General features: G+C 37.8%; 6 protein-coding genes, 2 non-coding genes and 1 pseudogene across 12 annotated transcripts; 5 read left to right on the top strand and 4 right to left on the bottom strand.

The window, feature by feature from the left end:
* Positions 1–231: 231 nt before the first annotated feature.
* On the bottom strand, positions 232–1,036 carry LOC104739256 (transcription repressor OFP17-like). Its single transcript, XM_010459547.2, has 2 exons — positions 798–1,036; positions 232–714 (listed from the first exon to the last, which is right to left on the bottom strand). Exons 1-2 carry the CDS (start codon positions 1,000–1,002, stop codon positions 392–394), a joined length of 528 nt encoding a protein of 175 aa, XP_010457849.2. The 5' UTR covers positions 1,003–1,036; the 3' UTR covers positions 232–391.
* An 861-nt stretch (positions 1,037–1,897) lies between these two features.
* Positions 1,898–3,105, top strand: LOC104739255 (transcription repressor OFP4 pseudogene; annotated as a pseudogene). Its single transcript, XR_015579935.1, has one exon. The product of XR_015579935.1 is annotated as a transcription repressor OFP4 pseudogene (transcript).
* An 830-nt stretch (positions 3,106–3,935) lies between these two features.
* Positions 3,936–6,696, bottom strand: LOC104739250 (uncharacterized). The gene is made up of 6 exons (XM_010459541.3): positions 5,925–6,696; positions 5,542–5,828; positions 5,029–5,213; positions 4,882–4,942; positions 4,728–4,788; positions 3,936–4,195 (listed from the first exon to the last, which is right to left on the bottom strand). Exons 1-5 carry the CDS (start codon positions 6,508–6,510, stop codon positions 4,732–4,734), a joined length of 1,176 nt encoding a protein of 391 aa, XP_010457843.1. The 5' UTR covers positions 6,511–6,696; the 3' UTR covers positions 3,936–4,195; positions 4,728–4,731.
* LOC104739254 (nardilysin-like) lies at positions 5,941–12,644 on the top strand. Of its 2 annotated transcripts, none has more exons than XM_010459543.3 (20): positions 5,941–6,619; positions 6,894–7,324; positions 7,416–7,491; positions 7,595–7,641; positions 7,781–7,893; positions 8,221–8,294; positions 8,430–8,525; positions 8,615–8,734; positions 8,864–9,097; positions 9,197–9,345; positions 9,593–9,749; positions 9,922–10,071; positions 10,156–10,535; positions 10,613–10,762; positions 10,892–11,074; positions 11,191–11,394; positions 11,504–11,607; positions 11,687–11,840; positions 11,971–12,092; positions 12,189–12,644. In XM_010459543.3, the coding sequence occupies exons 1-20, from the start codon at positions 6,535–6,537 to the stop codon at positions 12,430–12,432; spliced, it is 3,273 nt and encodes a 1,090-aa protein (XP_010457845.1). In that variant the 5' UTR covers positions 5,941–6,534; the 3' UTR covers positions 12,433–12,644. The 2 variants fall into 2 exon arrangements, with proteins under 2 accessions (XP_010457845.1, XP_010457846.1); XM_010459544.3 differs by having other exon boundaries at positions 6,192–6,619; positions 6,897–7,324.
* Positions 12,645–12,951: 307 nt separating this feature from the next.
* Positions 12,952–16,232, top strand: LOC104739249 (UDP-xylose transporter 3). 3 transcript variants are annotated; one of them, XM_087484162.1, is made up of 10 exons: positions 12,952–13,206; positions 13,446–13,504; positions 13,612–13,782; positions 14,297–14,481; positions 14,568–14,635; positions 14,710–14,842; positions 14,949–15,110; positions 15,212–15,484; positions 15,722–15,817; positions 15,978–16,232. In XM_087484162.1, exons 3-10 carry the CDS (start codon positions 13,662–13,664, stop codon positions 15,993–15,995), a joined length of 1,056 nt encoding a protein of 351 aa, XP_087340288.1. In that variant the 5' UTR covers positions 12,952–13,206; positions 13,446–13,504; positions 13,612–13,661; the 3' UTR covers positions 15,996–16,232. The 3 variants fall into 3 exon arrangements, with proteins under 3 accessions (XP_087340288.1, XP_087340287.1, XP_087340285.1); XM_087484161.1 differs by having other exon boundaries at positions 13,007–13,206; positions 15,975–16,232; XM_087484159.1 differs by lacking the exon at positions 15,978–16,232 and having other exon boundaries at positions 13,019–13,206; positions 15,722–15,942.
* Positions 16,233–16,424: 192 nt separating this feature from the next.
* TRNAG-GCC (transfer RNA glycine (anticodon GCC)) lies at positions 16,425–16,495 on the top strand. The gene has a single exon. It is a non-coding gene; the product is annotated as a tRNA-Gly (tRNA).
* A 352-nt stretch (positions 16,496–16,847) lies between these two features.
* LOC104739248 (putative thylakoidal processing peptidase 2, chloroplastic) lies at positions 16,848–19,591 on the bottom strand. Its single transcript, XM_010459536.3, has 6 exons — positions 18,341–19,591; positions 18,042–18,110; positions 17,887–17,955; positions 17,607–17,693; positions 17,440–17,507; positions 16,848–17,339 (listed from the first exon to the last, which is right to left on the bottom strand). The coding sequence occupies exons 1-6, from the start codon at positions 19,061–19,063 to the stop codon at positions 17,216–17,218; spliced, it is 1,140 nt and encodes a 379-aa protein (XP_010457838.2). The 5' UTR covers positions 19,064–19,591; the 3' UTR covers positions 16,848–17,215.
* A 931-nt stretch (positions 19,592–20,522) lies between these two features.
* Positions 20,523–20,607, top strand: LOC147927775 (small nucleolar RNA snoR114). The gene has a single exon (XR_015581202.1). It is a non-coding gene; the product is annotated as a small nucleolar RNA snoR114 (small nucleolar RNA).
* A 203-nt stretch (positions 20,608–20,810) lies between these two features.
* LOC104739247 (transcription factor RF2b) lies at positions 20,811–22,692 on the bottom strand. The gene is made up of 4 exons (XM_010459535.3): positions 21,919–22,692; positions 21,693–21,825; positions 21,500–21,584; positions 20,811–21,410 (listed from the first exon to the last, which is right to left on the bottom strand). The coding sequence occupies exons 1-4, from the start codon at positions 22,371–22,373 to the stop codon at positions 21,070–21,072; spliced, it is 1,014 nt and encodes a 337-aa protein (XP_010457837.1). The 5' UTR covers positions 22,374–22,692; the 3' UTR covers positions 20,811–21,069.
* Positions 22,693–23,313: the final 621 nt, after the last annotated feature.

The following is a 23,313-nucleotide window of genomic DNA, read 5'->3' as shown; positions in this document are numbered from 1 at the left end:
AAACGTTTATAAAAACATTGGTACTTTCCAACGGTCAGGCCTTCAGGAAAGCCCATTACTGTGTGGTTGCTTGGAAAGCAAAGTGGACTAGCTTTTATTTGTAGGAGTTATGGGTTAGTATCTGTTTATTATATTTCCGATGTGGGACTTAATTAATTTTTAAAACGTATTGGGCTTTTATTCGATCAAAGACGCTTTATGGCGGCGACTGTGTAAATATACTGTGGATGCTTTGTAAGGGAAGTGTATTCAATTGATGTGGAGACAACGACCACGGAAGAGCTTTGAAATAAAAGTTGCTGTCACTTAGAAGTTGCAGAACTTACAAAAATACAGAACACAGAGAAATACACTCTGTGTTAAAACATATAAAACCCAAACCCCATTTTGATCAATTTTTAACACAGTCATCATCGATTGGGAACAAGTCAGTGCAGAGCTCTCCATAAAATCTAGTAACAAGATCAAGGAAGATAGGGTTATTCAGATTATTCCAATAATAGAGAAACTCTTCCATGTCCATCAAGTCATCAATTTTCCCATCTTCAACGACCATATGGATCATATAGTTCTCGAAGCTTCTACAAGCCTCTTTCACACCATTTTCCTTTGACATGTATCTTTGACTCTTCCTCGCTTTCTTGTTCCTTTGCGTCGCAGCCAAAGGAAACATCTTCCTTGAATGCAGAAGCTTCACACCATCTATTAGACTAGCTGCATTGGGCAATTGTATAATAAAATTAAGATCAAAAACTGGCCTACAAAATGGAAGTAGTTACAAAGAAAATTGTTGTTACACGGGGAACTTCTGGGTCTGATCTGGCTCATCCTCTGATCTTTATTAGTATTGAGGAAACAGAGACAAGACAACAAACTAGAAGAAGAAGAAGAAGACTGAGTGGTATTGACATTGCCAAAACGGGCATGGAAGAAGGAGATGAGTCTGTTGCATGATCTTGAAAGCTTTGATTTCAAGCTAATCAAACTTGACTTCAGTCTCATTCTAAATCGTTGCAACTCTATTTGGTTTTTGTTTTTGTTGTGGTATAATGTTCGTTTTCGCTGGGAGGGTGATTTGTGATACGTGGTCTACACGTCCTTTCCCTTTGAAGTCGTAGTGGTGGTCTCCCATGAACTTTTAGACCTATTGCTTCGATAAAATACCTTAAGGTAACACAAAAACAAAATGCAATTTTAACATAACCACAGAATCTCAAAGCATATGTACGGCTACTTGAGGTTTCCAAATCTTTAGAAAACTAATAAATCTATTAGTACAACCCCTAACTTTGGACCTAGCCGTTAGGGTTCTTAATTTGATGTTCGCTCTTCTTCCCGAACCGAGCCGCTTCATTATTTACCTTGATCCTCTGTGGAATCCTAGTTTGACTGTCTGAGTCGTTGACCCAACAAAAGGTTAGGGTCAAAACGTGTTAGGTGGGGAAACCACAATCTTTCAATTGGTGGGAAATGGGACGAATAGTTCATAGTTGTGTCTTGTATTGTTTTGCCGAGTATTACGCAAATATGTCTTTTATTCTCTACAGTTTTTTTTACACTATTATTGTTATACTTGTGTGTGATTTTGCTATAAGTTTTAATAGATGGGACCTGAACCTGTTAAACCTTTTTTTTGTTAAAATCCCTTTTTTTTGGTCACGTTCGCCGAATCATGTTTTGGAAGCAACTCACCAGAAATATTCTGTTTAGTGTCTAATCCCCTCCCAAACAATCAAAACCTTACCAGTGACAAAATTTTAGGACACTTTTATCTTTGTTCAGTTTTGATTTCCCGGTTCAGATGGGACATTTTATATCAATTTGATACTGTTTGGGAGAGAAACCGGAATGGGTTTGGTACAAAACAGAAGACATTCTACGAAGTGGACCCATACTGTTCTGTCTTAGTCCCCTAAATACATGCAAATCCCAATCTTCACTTTCTTCTCTATTTTATCTGTCAGTCGGTCACAAAGCATAGATTAGAAACTCTTTAACTTCGGACAAAACTCTACAGTTTTACTTTCTTTTCTATGAGAAGATCACAATATTTTTTTGTTGGAAGCAGAGATGAGGAATTCTAAGTTCAGATTGTCAGCTATGATCCCAAGTGAATGGTTCCACAAGCTCAAGAACATGACCAAACTCAGAAATAAGCCTCCTCCTCCTTATTCCTTTAACACTACCAAGGAGAAAAAGACTTCCTCTGACTCTAAGTCTCTGTCTCTTCCTTACTCTTCAAGCTCTTACATCTCCGATAGATCACGCACTTCCTTAGAATCTAAGACTTTTCAAATTTCACCAAGAAACTCTCTTCACGAATTACAGAGCAAAAGGAAGACTGTTTACAAGCCTTCTCCTCCTTCCTCTTCTTCTCTATCTGCAGATTTTAACAAGAAGAAGATCAAATTTCTTCGACAACAAGACTGTTCCCCTGCCTCTACCAACTCGAAACTCAGTTCTTCTGCAGATGATTTCATCATCAACATGTACAACAGAGATTCCAAGAAGAAAATGTTCAAAGAGATCAGGGTGTTTGATTCAACGGAGAAAGCCTTCCCTGGAAGTAAACGAACCAAGGAATTGCGTAAAACCCATCATCCATCTGTTGAGGTTACCATTAAAGAGAAAAAGGAAAATGTATGTAGAATCCAGAAGAACCATCAGAAACCATTAGTTTCTAGTGGAAGAAGATCATCTGTTAAATCTCCAAGGATAAAACTAAGAGTGAGTTCTCCTAGACTTCAATTCTCACCTCGTAGAAGCACATCGAGATGGCAGAACAAACAAGTTTGCGACAGTTTTGCAGTAATCAAGAGCTCTCTTGATCCCAAGAAGGACTTCAGAGAATCAATGGTGGAAATGATAACAGAGAACAACATCAGAGCCTCTAAAGACTTGGAGAACCTTCTAGCATGTTACCTTACCTTGAATCCCAAGGAATATCATGATCTTATCATCAAGGTTTTCGTTCAAATCTGGGTTGAAGTCATAAACCCTAAATTTGCATCCAAGTAAGAACGTGTAGTAATGTTGTTAGCATAAACTATGATCAAATGCATGAATTCTCCTGTTAATTAAAGTTATTTCAAAGAGTTTGATGCAGCTATGGGGATTTTATTTGCAAGACCAGATTTGTGTTTTTTTCTTCTGTATAACGTGAAAAAGACTGTTTCTGGAGTGAGAGAGATCCAAATTACAGCAATAAGCCCTAGTCCCATGATTCTCACAAAAACCGGAAATTTGAGGCAAAAACTAAAAACAGCTTTCTAAAAAGTGGTCTAAACTGTTGCATGAGTTATGGAAAAAATATCTCGATGAACATTGAGAAAACAAAGGATAAGCAATAATCATAGAATTTTTAGTAAGAGCAAACCTTGGATAAGATTAGGATTGATCGAGTTTAGTCAATAGTAATGAGTCAAATTACAATAATGAAAAATATGGGAAATAACAAATGTACTAGAGCAAAAATAATAAAAAAGCCAAGAGTGTAGTGACAAGAAGCACACGGAGAGGAGTCAGAAACCCATCAAGTACTTAGTAGCCATGGGTTCCAGTCATAATGAATAAGGAAGCTGGAAACATGAAAATGGAGCCTGAAGAACATAATCGCTAGAGAGAGAAAGTAACACTGACACAGAAGAGGATATGATTAAAGAGGAAAAGCAGATAAAAAGAGAGTTTTCAGAACCTAAGCGCTGTGTTGTGTGATAAAGAAGAAGAAGATGAGGACCACTGTTTTGCTGCTGTTTCCCAATGCTAACCTCCCACCTCAACCATTTATACAGTTAGTACGTTATGGACATTTCTCTGGTATTGATCAACCACAGACATAAAAACATTAATGGACAACACCAGACTCAAATGGGATCCAAGACATTTACCACTGGTTAATCTGTCTTTTGCATTGCTTGTTTCAAGCAAGAATGTTGTTTCTTAAGTTTTAACCAATCCAATCAAAACCATAATATAAACTGACATGAACTGTTATTAGATTAATTAAGGAGCCTAGTTTGGTTAACAAACCGATCTACTAGATATTATCATCATCATACGCACAACTTTTACGTGTCTTAAAGACAAAAGGCGACAAATGTTACCCAGTTTTTTTACATTCCATATGGGTCACTGTTCAGTTCTTGTTACTCGTCTACACAAGAAAGGTCTGATGCCTACTCCAGTACTCCAGTTCCTATAAGCAAAGAAGAGAAAATTGAATGACGGATTATACAAATATGGTTTGTCATGCTGAAAGTAAAAGATCATCAACTATTAGAACACCAATCATACAAAGCTCACAGGCTCATCCAACCCATTAAAAAGTTAGATTGACATGAATGTGTTTGCACGTTGGTTTGCTAATGTTACTATCAACTCAGAACATGAACAGTCAAAATTATAGAACCATAAAACCCATCGATATATACAAATTAGCCCTTCTATATCACATTTCCATTACATGGTAAAGTGGTAATGTTGATAGTAAGCAGCACTATACATATATGCTCACAGGTAGAGTTTCCCTTCAAAACTAACTTGTGAAATCAGCGTGACTATTGGGTTCTAAGAACTTAAGCTCACTGTTTGTGAGAGTTCATATCATCTTTTTCCTACCTACACACTTTCGATTTGGGGAACTGAGATGCAAATGAAGTATTAGTGTAGTAAAGTATTAGTGTTTTACTTCATTGAAGGTCTTAAGACTATGTATATATTTAACTCACCTACTCAAGGACGGCGCTCTTCACGCCTCATCTCAACTCGAAATTTATCTTTAATATCACCCTGTGTGGGATAGTGTGTCTACTATTAGTAACATGAAAAAATCAACTGTCTGAGAAATGAATAAAAGTGCAAGAGATAAGTGAAGCTGTGTACATTAGTTCTACGAACTAGAATAGGATTCTCATCTTTGATCCGCTTCCAGTTTGCACCATACCTGAATAACAAAAGCATCAAATCAGTAAAATTGCATGAATTATGTTCATCTGATGAACATCTAAGAGAGTTTCAGGTTTCAAGTACTTTTCAAAGCCTTTCAGTACGGCCAGCGTTTCTGCAGTACACCACGGGACTTTCTTCCTCCTAGCACCTTCTGCACTTCGGTTTCTCTTCAAAGGAGACATGACAATTTTTTTACGTTTTGGTTTATTATTCCTTTCACCATCACCACCCAGTTCCCCATCGGAATCATCAATGGAGTCTTCCCACTAATCAAACAAATGAAAATGTGAAAAAACAAAACGGTTAGAAGAATCCAGGTCTCACATTATACTTCTGCATGAAAAGCACGTCATTCTAACTCAGCTATAGCTGCCAAACCGAATATGCAAAATATCAATTCAAACAAGACAAAGCTCAAGACTGATTTCCCACCAAGTGCAGCAAGCTGGTCAGCCAAAATGAAATAATGGGAAAAGATAAAAGAATGAATCAGGATAGTAGTGCTTAGAAAACTTAGTAAGAATGTGTGTGTCCCATCGAACTAGCTATCTAAAGAAAGTAATATGATGAACCAAAAACGAAATGTAAATTTACTTCATAAGTCTGTGCTGTGGTACGTCGCTCCATCGAGCTAGGCCTTGGTGCAATGTTTGTTCCAGAAGGATTAGCAACATCATTTTCTTGTTCTGTAATCGACTCATTGTTTAAATTTGACGGCCCTCCTTTTTCTAAAGCTTCCATCAGCTCCATTTTACTAGCTCTAAGCTTTCTGAGCGCTCTGTCAACAATTGCAGATGAAATGGTCTTGTATCGACGGTGCAAAGATTCATCTTTTGACCCTCCAGAAGTGGGTCTTTCCAGTTCAGTATCTGAGAGGTTCTCTACAACAAAAGGGAATTCATCAGACAAAAGCAAAATCACATTTTAACAAAGTTAATAGAGAGATGAAAAAGAAACAAAGGTCAGAAAGTGTAAACCTTGGTCTTCATCCATAGCTTTAGACGCCATACTATTTTTTTTAAGGACCTCATTCTCTCTTGCTTCGACCATTGACACTGTCTCTTCAGACTCTTCACTAGTTTCAATCTCGTCCGATGCATCCATGTTAGGATTCAACTCCCCAACAAGGTTGGGATTCAACTCAGAAACAACCGTCCTCAAACTAACCAAAGCTTTGTCTCTCGTATTCTCATCCATCAAACTCTTACAAGTCTTTTCGTCACTGTGGGCCGTCCATAATCTTCGACAGCTATTCAAGAGGTCACTAGTAACCAAACAACTAACCTTATCGCATAAAGGCATAATCCTACAGACCCATATGGATCTAATTGCTTCAGTATAAGCCTTTTTTGCATCTTTCTCATAAGCGAGACACTTCGCCGTGCACTCCACAGCAACTTTACAAAACGCTTTCTTGACTGATTCGGGTACCTTAGAACCTTCTTTGTGTAGAATCTCAACTAGATTCTCTAACCGCTCGAGGTTCTTCTCCTCCACAACACCATCTTCAATCTCCATGAAGATCCCTTCGAGTATAGCTTCCTTCCACTGCGACAGTGCCATTGTTGTTGCTAACTCAACCAAGCAATGTTAGGGTTTTTCAGAGAAATCCGCACTCTCTCGCTCGTAGATTCCGTTTCTCGAATTGGGTTGTTCAGGAATGGTCAATTAGGTTAGTAAAACTTCAAATTTTTCAACTTTTTCAATTCACTTTCATTCCCGGTGGTTCGATTTCACAGACGAAGAGACGAAGCGATGAAGGAAGGACGAAACAGCTATACTCTTTTTTGTTGCCGTTTCCGTCTCTTAAAATAACAACGCGTGTCGTTTTATTTAATATAAAACGGCATACATGTCATATCATTACGGAGAAAACGGCAACAGTGATTCTTATTTATTTTCCTTTTTTTTTTGTTTAAATTAAAAAAAAAATCCTAAAAAATCAGAAGAGGGGAGTAGCGGCGGAGTCGGATTCATAGGATACAGAGAAGCAAAACCTAAGAAGAGGAAGAAGCTGCAGCAGCAGCACTTGTTCACGAGTCGCTATCTCCTCAGAACGAGAACAATGTCTGCATCAGCGAAGAGCGTTTCGACCTTGGACAATGTAGTGGTGAAGTCACCGAACGATCGGAGGTTATACAGAGTGATTGAATTGGAGAACGGATTGTGTGCTCTGCTTATTCACGATCCAGATATCTATCCCGAAGGCTCTGTTCCGGATCAAGTTGATGAAGATGTCGAGGACGGTGAAGAAGAAGAAGATAGTGACGGGAGCTATGAAGATGATGATGAGGAAGAAGGGGAAGGAGATGAAGAAGATGATGAGGATGAGGATGAAGATGAAGTGAAAGGGAAAGGAGATCACCAGACTAAAAAGGTTTTTTTATTTTTTATAATTTAAGCTATATCAGTAGTTTTCTTTATTTTATAAAGGTTTGATTTTGAACTTTTGGTCTCGTGTGTCTTAGGCAGCTGCAGCTATGTGTGTTTCAATGGGAAGCTTCTTGGATCCTCCAGAGGCGCAAGGATTGGCTCACTTTCTTGGTCTTTACATCTTTCTATGAGTTTGAACTACTGTTTGAATACACTTCTTTTGATTTTACCTTTTTAACTGATTGAATCATTCTAATGTTTATGTTCTGTGTAGAACACATGCTTTTTATGGGTAGCAGTGAGTTTCCCGATGAGAATGAAGTAAGCATTGCATTATTTTCTGTGTTTGCAATGGTTTGGTACTATTTATAGATTCTTATAGTGTATTATGCTAATTTTATAATTTTTTAGCTTGATATCTGTTTGAATTCTTCCGGGTTGGACTTTCTTTTGCTTGCAGTATGATAGTTACTTGTCTAAGCATGGTGGAGCCTCTAATGCGTACACAGAAATGGAGCATACATGCTATCACTTTGAAGTCAAGAGAGAATTCCTCCAAGGTGCCTTGAAAAGGTACTAAAAATTACTTGAGCTGCCACTCCACTTATCTGTTTAAATGTCATTTGCTGTAAATTTACCAAGGCAGGCGATATATGTATCAGTATGCATGCTTAGATTTTGTTATCATTTCAGTTTTTTGATGACATAGTAAAGGAAGATGTCTTGTTCTATTACCTATAGTGCTCTTAGATATGTAATCACTTTCATTTTACCTAAACCAGTTGCTGTAAAACATTTTCCATAAGACTATTTGAGCTTTCTGTTAGGTTTAATCTTTTTCCTTTTCGTTTGTGTTCTTCAGAAGGTTTATTTGACTTGAGATTTTTTTTTTGTTATTAGGTTCTCTCAGTTTTTTGTTGCACCGCTTATGAAGACCGAGGCTATGGAACGAGAACTCCTTGCCGTTGATTCAGGTTTCTCTTGCCTGTTAATCATACACTTATTTCTTTGTTTTAATCTATCAAAAGATCCATCTCCAATCAACATTCAGATAAGTTAACCTTTTTATATGGTTAAAAGTGTCTTGCTAACAAAATCCAAATTTGTAGAATTTAACCAGACCATCCAAAATGATTTATGCCGCCTGCAACAACTTCAGTGCTATACGTCTGCAAAGGGTCATCCTTTTAATAGGTTTGCATGGGGTAAGGATATCTCGGAGTACCTTTCTTGCCACACTTAAGATATTCATGAAATTTTTTAATGTAAATGTGTCCTTTATGTGCTCTGGAAGGTAACAAGAAGAGCTTAAGTGGTTCAATGGAAAATGGGGTTGACTTACGGGAATGTATTGTGAAATTATATAAAGAATATTACCATGGTGGATTAATGAAGCTCGTTGTCATTGGGGGAGGTAAAATTCTCTCGATGTATAATGTGTTTGGTGGTGATTCTTGGAAAGTCTCTATATACATTCCTAAAGATTGGCTTGTGTTACTATTTTAATTTGTTGTAATTTAATGGCCACCTTTAAATCTTGCAGAATCTCTTGATATGCTTGAAAGTTGGGTTGTAGAACTATTTGGTGCTGTAAAAAACGGATCCAAAATCAGGCCAACTCTGGAGGCAGAAGGTCCTATTTGGAAAGGCGGTAAATTATATCGCCTAGAAGCGGTTAAAGATGTTCATATTCTTGATTTGACATGGACTCTCCCCCCTCTTCGCCATGCCTATGTGAAGAAGCCGGAAGACTATCTAGCACATCTATTAGGACATGGTAAGAAATCAAATCCATTTTATCTTTTGTATAGCATTTTCTTCAAGTTTACTTGTGCATGTGCGCATTGAAGAATGTTGTTTTAACATTTTGTTTTAGAGGGTAGAGGAAGTCTGCATTCATTCCTCAAAGGTAGGGGTTGGGCAACCTCTCTCTCTGCTGGTGTTGGGGATGATGGAATTAACCGCTCGTCTCTAGCCTATGTTTTTGGCATGTCCATACATCTTACTGACTCTGGTTTAGAGAAGGTAACTTTACATATATTTTATATAGTTAATATTTCTGAAGTTTGGCGCAGGGAAAGATTCAATCATTTTCAATTGTATATATAACCCTCTGTCCCTAACTTTTCAAGTAAAATCTATACTGGTTTCATGTTCTGGTTGGCAAATTGACATAGCCTGTTGCTAGCTGCATATAGTCGCGTGCTTGTCAGATTTACTTTTGTTATGGTACCAATTCTCATTTTGACCTTATGACAACTTTTGTTAACAGGTTTATGACATCATTGGTTACGTTTATCAATATCTCAAGCTATTGCGTGATGTGTCACCACAAGAATGGATATTTAAGGAACTCCAAGATATTGGGAACATGGACTTTAAATTTGCTGAGGAGCAGGCGGCAGACGATTATGCTGTTGAGCTCTCAGGTTTGTGCTTATATACTCATTTGTCTAGTTCTTTTTGAGTGAATCTATTAAGGGGCTAATAGTGGTTCAACTTATTAGTTTCAGAACTTACCATGCATAGATGTGTACATGTAATGTTAAAATCTTCATCATGGTCATGAGTTTTTAAATCATTGTAAGTAATATTGTACAGAGAATATGCTTGCGTATCCGGTGGAGCACGTTATTTATGGTGATTATGTATACCAGACATGGGATCCAAAGTTGATAGAAGATCTTATGGGTTTCTTCACACCAAAAAACATGCGGATTGATGTTGTTTCGAAATCCATCAAGTCAGAAGGTATGTTAAAGTTTCCTTGAGTATGTAACTTTTGGATGTATATTTATATTTTTACTATCTATTTTCAAACTTCGCTTGTTTCAGAGTTCCAGCAAGAGCCTTGGTTTGGTTCTCGTTACATTGAGGAAGATGTTCCATTGTCGTTGATGGAAACATGGACCAATCCTTCAGAAGTAGATGCCTCTTTGCATCTTCCCTCGAAAAATCAGTTTATCCCATGTGATTTTTCGATCCGAGCCATTAACTCTGATGTGGATCCCAAAACTCAGTCTCCACCTAGATGTATAATTGATGAACCGTTCATGAAGTTCTGGTACAAACTTGACGAAACTTTTAAGGTTCCTCGTGCAAATACGTACTTCCGCATAAATCTGAATGGGGCATATGCCAGTGTGAAGAACTGCCTTTTGACAGAATTATTTATTAACCTTCTGAAAGACGAGTTAAACGAGATAATCTACCAGGCAAGTAACTATTTTTTAGAAAGACATTTTTAGATGTTTTTGTTTTAGTATTGACATGAATATCTGAATTTCTGCAGGCCAGTATAGCAAAACTTGAAACTTCTTTATCTATGTCTGGTGATAAACTAGAGCTTAAAGTGTATGGCTTTAATGAGAAAATTCCAGCTCTTTTATCAAAAATCTTAACCATAGCCAAATCCTTCATGCCAAGCCTAGAGCGATTTAAGGTATGTGAATGTTTGCATGTATAATTTGTCATACTTTTTATCCTCATTTAATCTTGAAGTTTAATTTAGTGTCATTTTCTTATCCTCATTCATTCTTGATTCAGCTACTTTTTCAATCTAACCTTGTAGGTTATCAAAGAAAACATGGAGAGAGGGTTAAGAAACACTAATATGAAGCCATTGAACCATTCCACATACTTGAGACTGCAGCTCTTGTGTAAGCGAATCTATGACAGTGACGAAAAGTTGTCTGTACTAAATGATTTGTCTCTCGATGATCTCAACAGCTTTATTCCTGAACTCCGTTCTCAGGTAACATACTGCATCAGTGTGATTCCTAATTTGCTTAATAAACAGCTCTTGTGATTATTCTCGACGTTTGTTTAAATCAGGCAAAGGTTAGGTAACATTTCTATTTATGTTTTCAGATATTTATGGAGGCTCTATGTCATGGTAATTTGTCTGAAGACGAAGCAGTGAACATATCAAACATATTTAAAAAGAGTTTGACGGTTGAACCGCTCCCAAGCAAATGTAGACATGGAGAGCAGATAACACGTTTCCCTGTGAGTGCCAAACTTGTAAGAGATGTCAGTGTGAAGAACAAATCTGAAACGAACTCAGTAGTTGAGGTAAAAGGGAAATTGTCTTTTCTGTAATATGAGTTGGCCAAGAAGCAAACATAGTACTTTCCTCTGGTAGAATCTTGGTTCTGAATTTGAACCTAAATCTGATTTGCAGCTTTACTATCAAATCGAGCCTGAAGAAGCTCAGTCAACAAGAATGAAAGCTATGCTGGATCTCTTTAATGAAATCATAGAAGAACCATTGTTCAATCAGTTGAGGTTAGTCATGTTTACCTATTTTGTTTGATAAATCAAATTGTATTTATGTATAGTCAAATAAATGCGAATTTGGATATAGGACAAAGGAACAGCTTGGTTATGTTGTCCAGTGTGCCCCTCGCTTAACGTATCGTGTCCATGGTTTCTGTTTCTCTGTTCAATCTTCCAAGTACGGTCCAGTCCATTTGCTCGGGAGAGTCGACAACTTCATAAAAGAGATTGAAGGGCTGTTGGTAAGTTTGTAATCAAAAAGAAAACCTCTGAGTTTGTCAAAAAATTGTCAAAAAAAAAAGAAAACCTCTGAGTTTTGTTAAATAGTATCCCACGTAGCTCTACTAATGTTACTCGGGGCTGTAATTGCAGGAACAATTGGATGAAGAATCCTTTGAAGATTATAGAAGCGGTGTGATTGCTAGATTGCTGGAAAAGGATCCCTCTCTCTTGTCTGAGACAAATGAGTTATGGAGTCAGATTGTTGACAAAAGGTAACGATCTCATTTAGTTTCATATGAAGATTCTGTGAGTTGCTTTGATCCACATCGGCCACCAAGTAAATTCAAAATGGGTGTTAACCGTCGCAGGTACATGTTTGATTTCTCCCACAAAGTAGCAGAAGAACTGAGAAACATACAGAAGAAAGATGTGATCAAGTGGTACAAAACCTATTTCAGGGAATCTTCACCAAAATGCCGTAGGCTTGCGGTCAGGGTTTGGGGATGCGATACCAATATGAAAGAAAGTCAAACAGATGAGAAGTCGGTGCAGGTCATAGCAGACGCTGTAGCTTTCAAGTCGACTACTCAGTTTTACCCCAGCCTTTGCTGATAGAGAAACAACATTTACACAAGAGTGTTTTGCTGTTTCTTTTTTTTTTAATTTTATTTTTTCCATTTGTTTTCATTCACCCAATTTTTTTTTCAGTACGTTCAATGGATAAGTTATATACTACTATACATTTGGGTGACAAACACCAATAACGCCTCTATTTATTTTGTTTGTTAAGAAGATTTGATTATATGCATTTAAATTATGTTTTACCGTTGGATGAGGTTAAAATCTATTGTCTTGCTATCATAAATTTTACCCAAAAAGAAGCAGCATTAACTGAAAAAACATACAGAAAAATGTAGTCATCAGTTGGTGAAAACCTTGCTACAAATAAACCATCGACACTCCAACTAAAAAAAACACAAATTGGAACATTTTTCTCCATTTAATGACAGGTAAAGTTGCCACAATAAATGAAATAAAATTACTGTGGAGTGAATTTCTTACAAAGAAAACCAACGGTAAAAAAAAAGCAAAAGATCAACGTAGATAATGAGATTTTTATTTCATAATTACGATAATATCCCGCGGTGAAAATTCCTGGTAGGGCCAAAACAAGTAATGTATCTTCTTCCTCTCTCTCACTATTTTTTCTCTGGACGGTGGTGGTGTGACTGCAGGCAAAGAGAGAGAGAGAGAGAGAGAGACCCATCTCATTGCAGAAATAGCATTTTTTATTTTTTGCCTTTTTATAATAATAATACAAAATCTGAATCTCTTCTCCTCCGTCGAAGTTTTGAATTCTCTCTGGTTCTCTGATTCCTTCCTCCTGTGAGTTCCTCTCTCTCTCTCTCTCTCTCTCTCTCTCTTCCCTCCCTTTTTATCTTCTCGTTTCTTCATTTCGCGTCTCTTGAATTTGTTTTCCTTTATCAACAACACTTTTAAAAAAATATCTTGATCTCTGTCTCATAACGGCAGATCTAGGGTTTAATGGCTTCTGGCTTTCAATAATTCTTCTTCGTTTCTCTCCCGACTGACCAGTTTCTATTATTTCTCCATTTGTGCTGCAGCTGAGCTCCCTTCAGCTTCGATTTCTCTCGCATTTTCGTTTCCGTTATGCACGGCTGAGGTTCGTTTTTTCTCCAGATCGCTCTTGTTTTCTTCTCGTTTCCTCTCCCTACTAGCGTTAATGATTCGGAATCCTAATCTGATTTTTTTTTTCTGGGGTGGATTTAGATCATCGTAGATCGTGATTGAAGCGAGAGATTTTTTAGGAGAGAGCGAAGATGAGCGAGGGCCAGAAGTTCCAGCTGGGAACAATCGGCGCTTTGAGTTTGTCCGTTGTGTCGTCCGTCTCGATCGTGATCTGTAACAAAGCCCTTATTAGCACCCTTGGCTTCACTTTCGGTATCCTTTCTTTCTCATTTCACATGCTCCTTTTGTTTATCTATATCCATGTTGCTTCCCGATATTGTTTCCTCTGGATCCATTCGTGTTTTGCGAGCCTGTTTTATCTTATGGAAATCTGAGGAATGAGCTGAAATTTTAATAGATTATATAGCTCATTTTACTTCATGCTATCATCTCTTTGGCACCTTATGATCCATAATTGCCTCCATGATTGTATGTGTTAAGAAAGTTTCACATCCTTGGTATGTATGTTTTAGAATTTAGATGCTACTGTAACTTTGATAGTGATGTTTGTGTAAATGTCTTCTTACTTTATGAGGTCCTTTTATTACTCTCTTTAGCTCTTCTTTTCTGTGGGACTCTTTGTTTTATCCCTAAGATACACCGACAGTTATGATGTAGTATTATACTGATCAAGAGACTGTTCTACCCCCATTTTTCTCGTAGCTGCTAATATGTCATCTTATGCAATTGATCTTCTCTACTTACTCTTGTTATTTTGTATGTACAGCGACTACTTTGACAAGTTGGCATCTTTTGGTCACATTTTGTTCCCTTCATGTGGCATTATGGATGAAGATGTTCGAGCACAAGCCTTTTGATCCACGAGCTGTGATGGGGTTTGGCATATTGAATGGGATATCCATAGGACTATTGAACCTCAGCCTGGGCTTTAATTCTGTCGGTTTCTACCAGGTATATTTGTCATTTCAGCTATTGCATGATGCGATATCCATTTGAACTTGTGCTGTTCTAACCCTCTTCTCTTCCTTTAATAATAGATGACAAAACTAGCAATTATTCCCTGCACTGTTCTCTTGGAGACCCTCTTTTTCAGGAAAAAGTTCAGGTTAGCTCTCAACGTTCTGTAGCTAGTTTCAGATCACGGGCCTATTTAATGACACACTTTTATTTTGTTTGCAGTCGGAAAATCCAGTTTTCCTTAACCATCCTTCTCCTTGGTGTTGGAATCGCTACCGTCACAGATCTTCAGCTTAATATGCTGGGTTCTATCTTGTCAGTGCTGGCTGTTATCACAACTTGTGTTGCTCAAATTGTATCCTATGCTTAGCCTTTCTTTTCTCATTGCTTTATTCTTTCAACTTTCTATATATCTTGTCTTAAGCCAATCCAATGCTGTTACCTTAACCAAATGTACACAGATGACAAATACCATCCAGAAGAAATTCAAAGTTTCATCCACGCAACTTCTGTATCAGTCTTGCCCATATCAAGCAATCACTCTTTTCGTCACTGGGCCATTTTTAGATGGGCTCCTTACCAACCAGAACGTGTTTGCCTTCAAGTACACTTCTCAAGTAGTGGTGAGACTCAATCTTCCAGGAATTCAATCAAAATTATTTACCAGTCTTCTTGCTTCTTTGTCGATTCTGCATATTGACGAGTGCTTCTTTGTTGACTGCAGTTCTTCATCGTGCTGTCCTGCCTCATATCAGTCTCTGTAAACTTCAGCACTTTTCTTGTCATTGGAAAGACATCTCCTGTCACATATCAAGTTCTGGGACATCTCAAAACATGCCTGGTTCTAGCATTTGGCTATGTGTTGCTGCGAGACCCATTTGACTGGCGCAACATTCTCGGTATTCTGGTGGCTGTGATTGGAATGGTTGTTTATTCCTACTACTGCTCGATTGAGACTCAGCAGAAGGCAAGTGAAACATCAACGCAGTTGCCACAGGTATATATATCTTCATCTCTCTTTTTCGCTAATATCTTTTTGTTGGCTCTATATACTGAAATCTGGACACCAATATATTGATCCCTGATCCATAATAAAAAGGTCTACTCCTTGTTGGTAAAAGGTCTACTCCTTGAGGTCTATACTATACTGACTGGTTATATTGCTTAGTTTTGTTTCTGTATAAGAATAACAAAAAATGATGTGAGATCCTTCCTTCTGCTTTGGGTTTGTTAGATGAAGGAGAGCGAGAAAGATCCGCTAATAGCAGCAGAAAATGGAAGCGGAGTGTTATCAGATGGTGGTGGAGGAGTTCAAAAGACGGTGGCTCCTGTATGGAACTCAAATAAAGATTTTCAAGCCTAAAGCTTTGATGATCGCTATTTTTTTTTTTTTTTTTAAATATCAACGCTCTTTGTACCAGATTTGTCGAAAGAAAAACTTTTTAATTTCTCTTCTTTTGTTTTGTTCTCTTTTTTAAATCGCATAGCAGAGAAGTAGGGGAGACTGAAAAAATCAACAACCCTTCCACACACCGTATGGGGGAAAAAAAAATGAAGTAGAGAGTGAGGGGAGGGGAGGAAAAGGGAACAGCTTTGATGATCCATTTTTATTATACACAGTAGGTTTTTGTTTTTCTTTGGATTTAGTATTACAACTCTGTATTCAAAAGTCTGTGGTATATTCGTCAACACTGAAAACATATATTTGATTTTTTTAGGCTCCTTTCTATGGGATACTCAACTCATATGTTTGGTTTTTAGACTCCTTTTTATGAATCTACCACTACTCAGTTCTAATTGTTTTCGTTAGGTACCTACTCGAATGCGAGTTAAAATACCTACCCACCCAATCCGATGTGAAACAAAGAAGCTTTCTGTTAAGAAAAGGGATATATATATATATATATAAGCTATTACTGATATTAGCATAGAACAAAGCACCAGTGGTCTAGTGGTAGAATAGTACCCTGCCACGGTACAGACCCGGGTTCGATTCCCGGCTGGTGCATGAGCTGTGATGAATTTGGCATCCGCGTTGGTTGTGTCCTTCGCATTCTTCTGATTTCTCAGATGTACAAGCCACCCTCCTGAGCTCTTCTTTTCTATTTTTTGCTCAGATTTCTAAAAAATCTGTCTCGTGGTATCATGCTCGGATGTAATTGCCTCACTTCCCTGAGCTCTCTCTTTATCCCTGCATTTTTAGTTTGGTACGGTTTACATTGAAAAACAAATAACACCATTTTCATATACAAAATCTATTTAAAACTTCTCATAACCTACGATAACCTGCAAATTCCAACATAAACAGTTATATTAAAATGAAACTCCTGGATTTTAACATCATCATTACTCATCAGTAGTAACAAAGAAATCAGCACTTTTTTTTTATTGGGTAGAAAGATATCAGCACTTCTTAAACACTACATTACAGAGCTTGGGAAAAGAACGTTTACAGGATACTTCACAAAAAAATACTAGAAAAAAACAGTTTGCCCTTATGTTTGACAGCGACTGCCAATAACAATGGTTGCATTAAGGTTTCAACACAACAAAAAAAATCAAAGCAAAAGTATCAGTTTTCTTCTTATGGATTTCCCATTGCATTCCATGTCTTCTATAGAAGTGTAGACAGGAAGAAAAAATTGCTCTGTAGCCTTCCTTGCCAAAATGGTTGGCTCGGCTCATCTATTCAATTTTATGCTTAATCCTAAGAACCACCCTGCATTGGTCATGAAACATCAACAGCTCTCTTTTGGATAACTTGTTCATGGTGTATTATGTCTGACACTTTGCTCGGTGGCCAATACCGGAACACAGATCTCCCTATGATGTTCTTTATTGGAAGTGGACCCCTGCGTTTTACATTCACCAAATCATCCATGAATCAACAGAGTTTTCAAAGTTTAAAAAAGAAGAACCATTAAAGAAAAGATAATTTCCAAAGTGGTTTACCAGTTATGAGAATCAAAGCTTTTGTTGCGGTTGTCTCCTAGAACAAAGACATAACCTTCAGGGACGAACTGCAAATAAACAGGAAAAAAAAGCCAAATTAACAGCATTCTTTTTAACAACTTTATAGGTCAAGAAATCCTTAAATTAGAAAGTGCAAGTTTGCTTACCATCGGTTCCATTTCGTAGTTAATCGGCTCTAAGACAAAATCCTCTACTTGAACAGAGTCATTAACTAAGAGCTTTCCATTACAAACCTACATGATACAGCATTGATAGGTTAGACAAGAGAATGATACAAAAACAGGAAAACAAAGGTTAAGGGTCTGTTTTGAGGAGGCTGTTTTCATCAAGAATCCCACTAGAGAAGTGATACCGATAAAGGTGAACAAAGACTTCAATGGATGAATAGGATCAATCAACAAGTGGGTTAGAGAGATAAGGGCTTACTTCAACCCAGTCACCTTCGCTAGCAACTATCCTTTTTATGAAAACATCAGTACAACTGTAACCATGTTCCTGCAATTCAAAAGGAGAATATCAAGCACCTCTTGAAACAGGTTTTCAAAACACTTAAAAAAAAAACCAGAAATCGTGAGATATACCAGCAAAATAGGAGGAGCCTTAAAGATAACTATGTCTGAAACCTCTGGCTTTCTGAAAAAGTATGAGACCTGTCCAACACAAAAGTAGATCAATCACTCAGACATTAAAGCCACACACACCAATTAAAAGATTGATGTGCATCCTAAGACACATATAAGACCATTTCCATAACAAAAATTTAGTCCCTATAATGCAGAATTGATGGAAAGCAACCATTTTTAAAAAACCTCATAAGATCAAACACCAAACTACGATAGCAAAACCCAAAATTTACATAGCCAGTAGTATATTCTCTCACCTTCTCAGCCATAACACGATCACCCACATCAAGAGTAGGGTACATAGATGTCGAAGGTATAGACTTAGGCTCAGCCAAAGCCGACCGGAAAAGGAGAGAAACAGTAACCGCCGTGAAAGCTGCCTTAGCATCCTCAGAACAGATATTCAACAGCTTATTAACCCAACCGTTACCAGGATTGGAGACCTTATCACTCAACTCCAACTTAATTTTAGCATCACAAACCTTTCCTCCTCCAACCCTATCAACCTCAGTGATATCAGTTGATAACGTCGCCGGAATACTACAGGGCATCCACTTGGAACCCCTAAGGAAGGGTATAACAGAAGAGGTCTTAAAGGGAGAGATCCCGAGAACGTTCATACCGGGAAGCTCAGGAGCTCCACCAGCCAATCTCATGATTGAGATCATACCCATAACAAGCGGACTCTTGCTTCCTTCTTCGAGGATCTCCCTGGCGATGGTGCTGTACATAGAAGAAGAAGAAGAAGAAGAAGAAGGTGGACGAGCACGAGGGCTTGAGCTGGGACCAAGCCATGAGTTGTTGTTGGCTCCGGTAGATTTTTCAATTTCGGGTATCTGATTCTGAGGGCAGAACCTGGGACGAATCCATGATTCGAAGCATGATCTAACGTCGCTGGTACCGACACGAGTCCCGGCGGATGATGAAGCAAGGTTCCGAGCAACGTAGCTGGAGTAGGTGAAGGTAACCCTAAGCGCCATAACTGCAGAATCGAGGGAGAATTGGATGGGGTAAGGGTAAAATTGAGGTTTCGAGAAGGAAGCAATAGGGGTTTGTTTTTCAAAGGAAGACCTAGAAAGAATGAGGGATCGATACCGGGAAAATTGGATCGGAGGATTAAAAAGGAGTCGATCTGCCGGCAAGAGAAACGGAAAAGAACGAGTAAAGAGTTTTTCAGGGGGCGCGAAGAAGAAGGAGAGAAATCTGGAGATCTCCCAGAGGAGAGGGGAAAAAATAAGGTTGTTTGGCCGAAAGCAGAGAGAGAGAGAGACTCTTATTAATGTTTGTTTTGTTGTATCACTCCAAATTAAATTAGGGCCAACTCTGGGCCTTAGAAAATATACTATTGTTGCTGTACTGAGCTATCATAAAAAAATATAAACATTTTAAGGGAAATAAATCACACAGTATATTTAATTTTTAAAATAAAATATTTGTCCACATCTTCTTTTTATTTTGACAATAACTCTCATATGCTAGTTAAAAAAAAAAAAAAAAAAAAAAAAAAATTCTAAGAGGATGCTATGCTGGTGAGGTGATCATTTCGCATGTTAACGTATCTAAAATACTTAATAGAAAATATAATAAATGTTTGGTAGAACATTTATAGGAGAGTTCATTAATCAGTAATCACCATTGCATTATATCAATTTTGATCGTTTCTTTCTTACACCCCCAAAAAAAAAAAAAATTATCGTTTTGTAGTTACGAATTAGAGACGTGACAAGGTTGGGTTCTAGGACCGTCGCACGAAGAGAATATACTTAAGGGGGAAATTAATAAAGAAAAGGCGCATGACCGCAGCACATACGTCATCTCTCATCAATCTTCGTCTTGATATTTCTTCTCAACTAGTATTCCAGTATTTTACCGACACAAAAAAAAAAAAGAGACTAATCCAGACTTCAGTACTAATATTATAATTCTCAGCGAGTTTTAGTCGTTAACTTAATTGTGTTAAGTTTGACCATAACCTTTATTTTTATTATTGAAGGCTTCTTTAGGCTATTAATTGCGATTTCATAGAAAAAAACACTCACAGCTGACAAGTGACAAGGTCAATGACAAGATATTTGGACTTGGGCCTGTCGTTTCAAAATGGGAACCCTAAGAAGTTTAAGGAGATTGGGCCAACATAGTCCGTTAGAATTGACAACGTGATTTTCTTTTACCTTCTCTTCTCTAATCTTCTTCACTAAACATATCTTTTTTTTCTTTTGTAAATGAGTTTACTATATGTCTATATACACTATTTGGTCTAACTAATTCCTTACCAACTTACTGTATTGATAACTGGATACAAAATGTGAGTTAAAGATTTTTTGATAATATATATATATACTGTAAAACTTATTCAATGCCATCAAAGCACCAGTGGTCTAGTGGTAGAATAGTACCCTGCCACGGTACAGACCCGGGTTCGATTTCCGCTTGGTGCATGAGCTGTGACGAAATTGGCATCCGCGTTGGTTGGGTCCTTCGCATTCTTCTGATTTCTCAGATGTATAAGCCACCCTCTGAGCTCTCTTCTTTTTCTTTTTTTTTTCCAACATATATGCAACACAATTTCATTGTGCTGGAAGACACGGGAGACTAGTTGGTTTTGTAAAAACAAAACTTACAACTTGTTATTTTATAAATCGTGAAAATGATAATACATTCATGTCACTCACTTGCCTTAAATTTGTAAACATGATTGTAAAATAAAATAAAATGAAGCAACGATCATTGTCTGTATCCAAAGGAAAATGAAATTTATTTTAGCCTTGTTAGTTCCTTGAAGAACAAACAATGGGAGTAGCAAACAATAAAACTCACAATCAACAATTTTTAAACCAACACAATTTTTTACGTCCTTTCTTGCACATTGGCACCCCCAGCAGAGAAAAAGAAAAAAGAATAATAAATAATCAAAAGTGAATCAAATGAATTGGAAGAAAAAAAGAGCCTATTAACAGATAATATCATCCACAACATAGCCTTGTTGTCAATACGCAGAGCTACTCTCACTAGCAGAGAGGGAAGGTCCTTCAGATTTGACTAAGCTTGAGCTATTGCTACTTATCTCTAGCCCTTGCAATCGCCCGTTCTGTAGAAAGTCCGATACGCTTTGAGAATTCGACATCTCCATTGGATTGTTGAAACTAGTATGCATCTGCTGCATATCCTGGCCGTTCATCGAGCCATGATATGGTGGAATCGCCATGAACGTTGAAGAAGAATACTGAATCTGCTGCATTCCCATATCAAACGAATCTGAATTCCCAGAGATTTCCCCTGTCTCCATCTTCATCCTCTCAACTTCTTTCCTCAGAGCTTCGTTTAGAGCTGTCACCAACCAAATCAGATTGAAGATGGCAGAGAGAAACAGAAAACGTTACCAAAAAAATGCATAAGAGAGGAATAAGGCTTTTTACCATTACGAAGCTGAGCTTGTTGCTCCATTGCTTGTAACCTAAGTTTCAGCTCTGTGTTCTCGTTTGCTAGTCCATTTGTGTCTCTCTGTATCACAATCAAAATTGGAAAACTTCCGTATCAAGAAGCTGTCCTTTTTTGTTATGACTGAATCAGGTGAGATCAACAAAGAAGGAATCGAAGAGAAACAAAAACCTGGTAGAGAGTGAGCTGAGCAGAGAGAGTGGTGGCTTCGGTTTGAAGCGATTGAACCTTACGCTCAAGTTCTTGAATGTATCGAGCTTTTCTCTCCTTGGATCGAGCTGCAGATTGACGATTCGCTAATATCCTATATTCCAAAATCCAAATCCCTAATTCTGTTAATTCCTCAAAAAAAATCATTCTCCATCGATTTTTATTTCAATTATAGAAGAAGACGAACCTTTTGGCGCGTTTGGGATCAATGTTCCAAAGCTCGGAGAGTTTTTCAGGAGGCATAGCTTTCTTAGCGTCCATGATTTCACCAGCATACATGGCGCATCCAGCGTCAACGGAATTGCTGTGACGGTGACGAGGACGAGAAGAAGACTGCGGAGGAGGAGGAGGATTAGGATTAGCGCCGGAAGCGGAGTTGGAAGAGAGAGATTGATTCGGAAAAGGATTTGGATTAGATGTGAGGCTATCGACGTCGATGAAGGACGAGAAGAGATCGTCGTCGGAAGGAAGGTCGTCGGAGGAAGGTGGTGCGCCGGAGGAGAGGGGATCCATGAACATGAACATAGACATGTCGTCGGAGCGAGATCGGCGGTGGAAGGAAGAAGGAGGGATCGGATCGGCATTTGGATTATTGGGAAGTGGAATTGGATCGGAGAACTTCGAATCTGATGATTTCTCCATTTTGGAATTTTGAAATCCGAGAAAATGGAAATTGAAACGAATAATTAATATGTTTGGTGAGAGAACAATGCACAACGGAGATAATGAATGATGGAGATGAAAGCTTTCTCTCTCTATGAAATGAAACGAGGAGCGTCGTAGGAAGGAGAGAGAGAGAGAGAGAGAGACGATGTACTTAACTTAAAACTGAGGAGAGAGAAGTCACGTCACTAACTATAATAACTTTATAATTAGTAATTACCCCCCCCCCCCCCCCCCCCCCCATATGACATTATTATGAGTTGAGTTGAGAAAATTTTATGAGTTTTTAATTTTTAGTATTATTTTCGTCTATTAGTGTGATTTATTTTAAAAAGAAATGATTAGTGTGATGAAAAGCTAAAAGGCACATTGGCACGTGAAGCATCGCAGCATCTTGTCTGCCCCCGTCTTTTTTATTCTAATGTAGTTGATTATTTGCTTTTAAGTGCTTAATTAATCAATCTCCTAGTACCCATTAGGATTAGGTCCATTTCATTACAAGTAGTTTTTATGTATTTGCTTGTTTCAACATGCTAGTTTTTTTAGCAATAATCGCATATAACATCTCCCCACGTCTGACTCTTTGACTCAAAATTTTAAAAAGTCTTGTACTATTAAAGAAACAAGATAAACAAAAAATATTTATTTTTTTGGCCTCTTAATATACCACGCAGCACGCACTATACTATATGACTCTTACAAAAGAAATGATGAACCTAAAAAAAAAAAAAACAGGAAACCAAGGAGAAAGGAGACAAACAGAAGTATTATTTTTCAAGAAATCATGGAGTGTCAAAAGCGCCTGTAGCTCAGTGGATAGAGCGTCTGTTTCCTAGGAATAAGGCCGTAGGTTCGACCCCTACCTGGCGCGTGTTTTTTCTTGACAAGCGTTTTTGGGCCTTCTCTTTATTAAGTTTTT

The sequence above is a fragment of the Camelina sativa genome, chromosome 14 (genome assembly GCF_030686135.1).
Source record: "Camelina sativa cultivar CO46 ecotype springtype chromosome 14, ASM3068613v1".
NCBI lineage: Eukaryota > Viridiplantae > Streptophyta > Magnoliopsida > Brassicales > Brassicaceae > Camelina > Camelina sativa.
The sequence above is the reverse complement of the archived record's forward strand: the minus strand, read 5'-3'. Positions and strand labels throughout refer to the sequence as shown.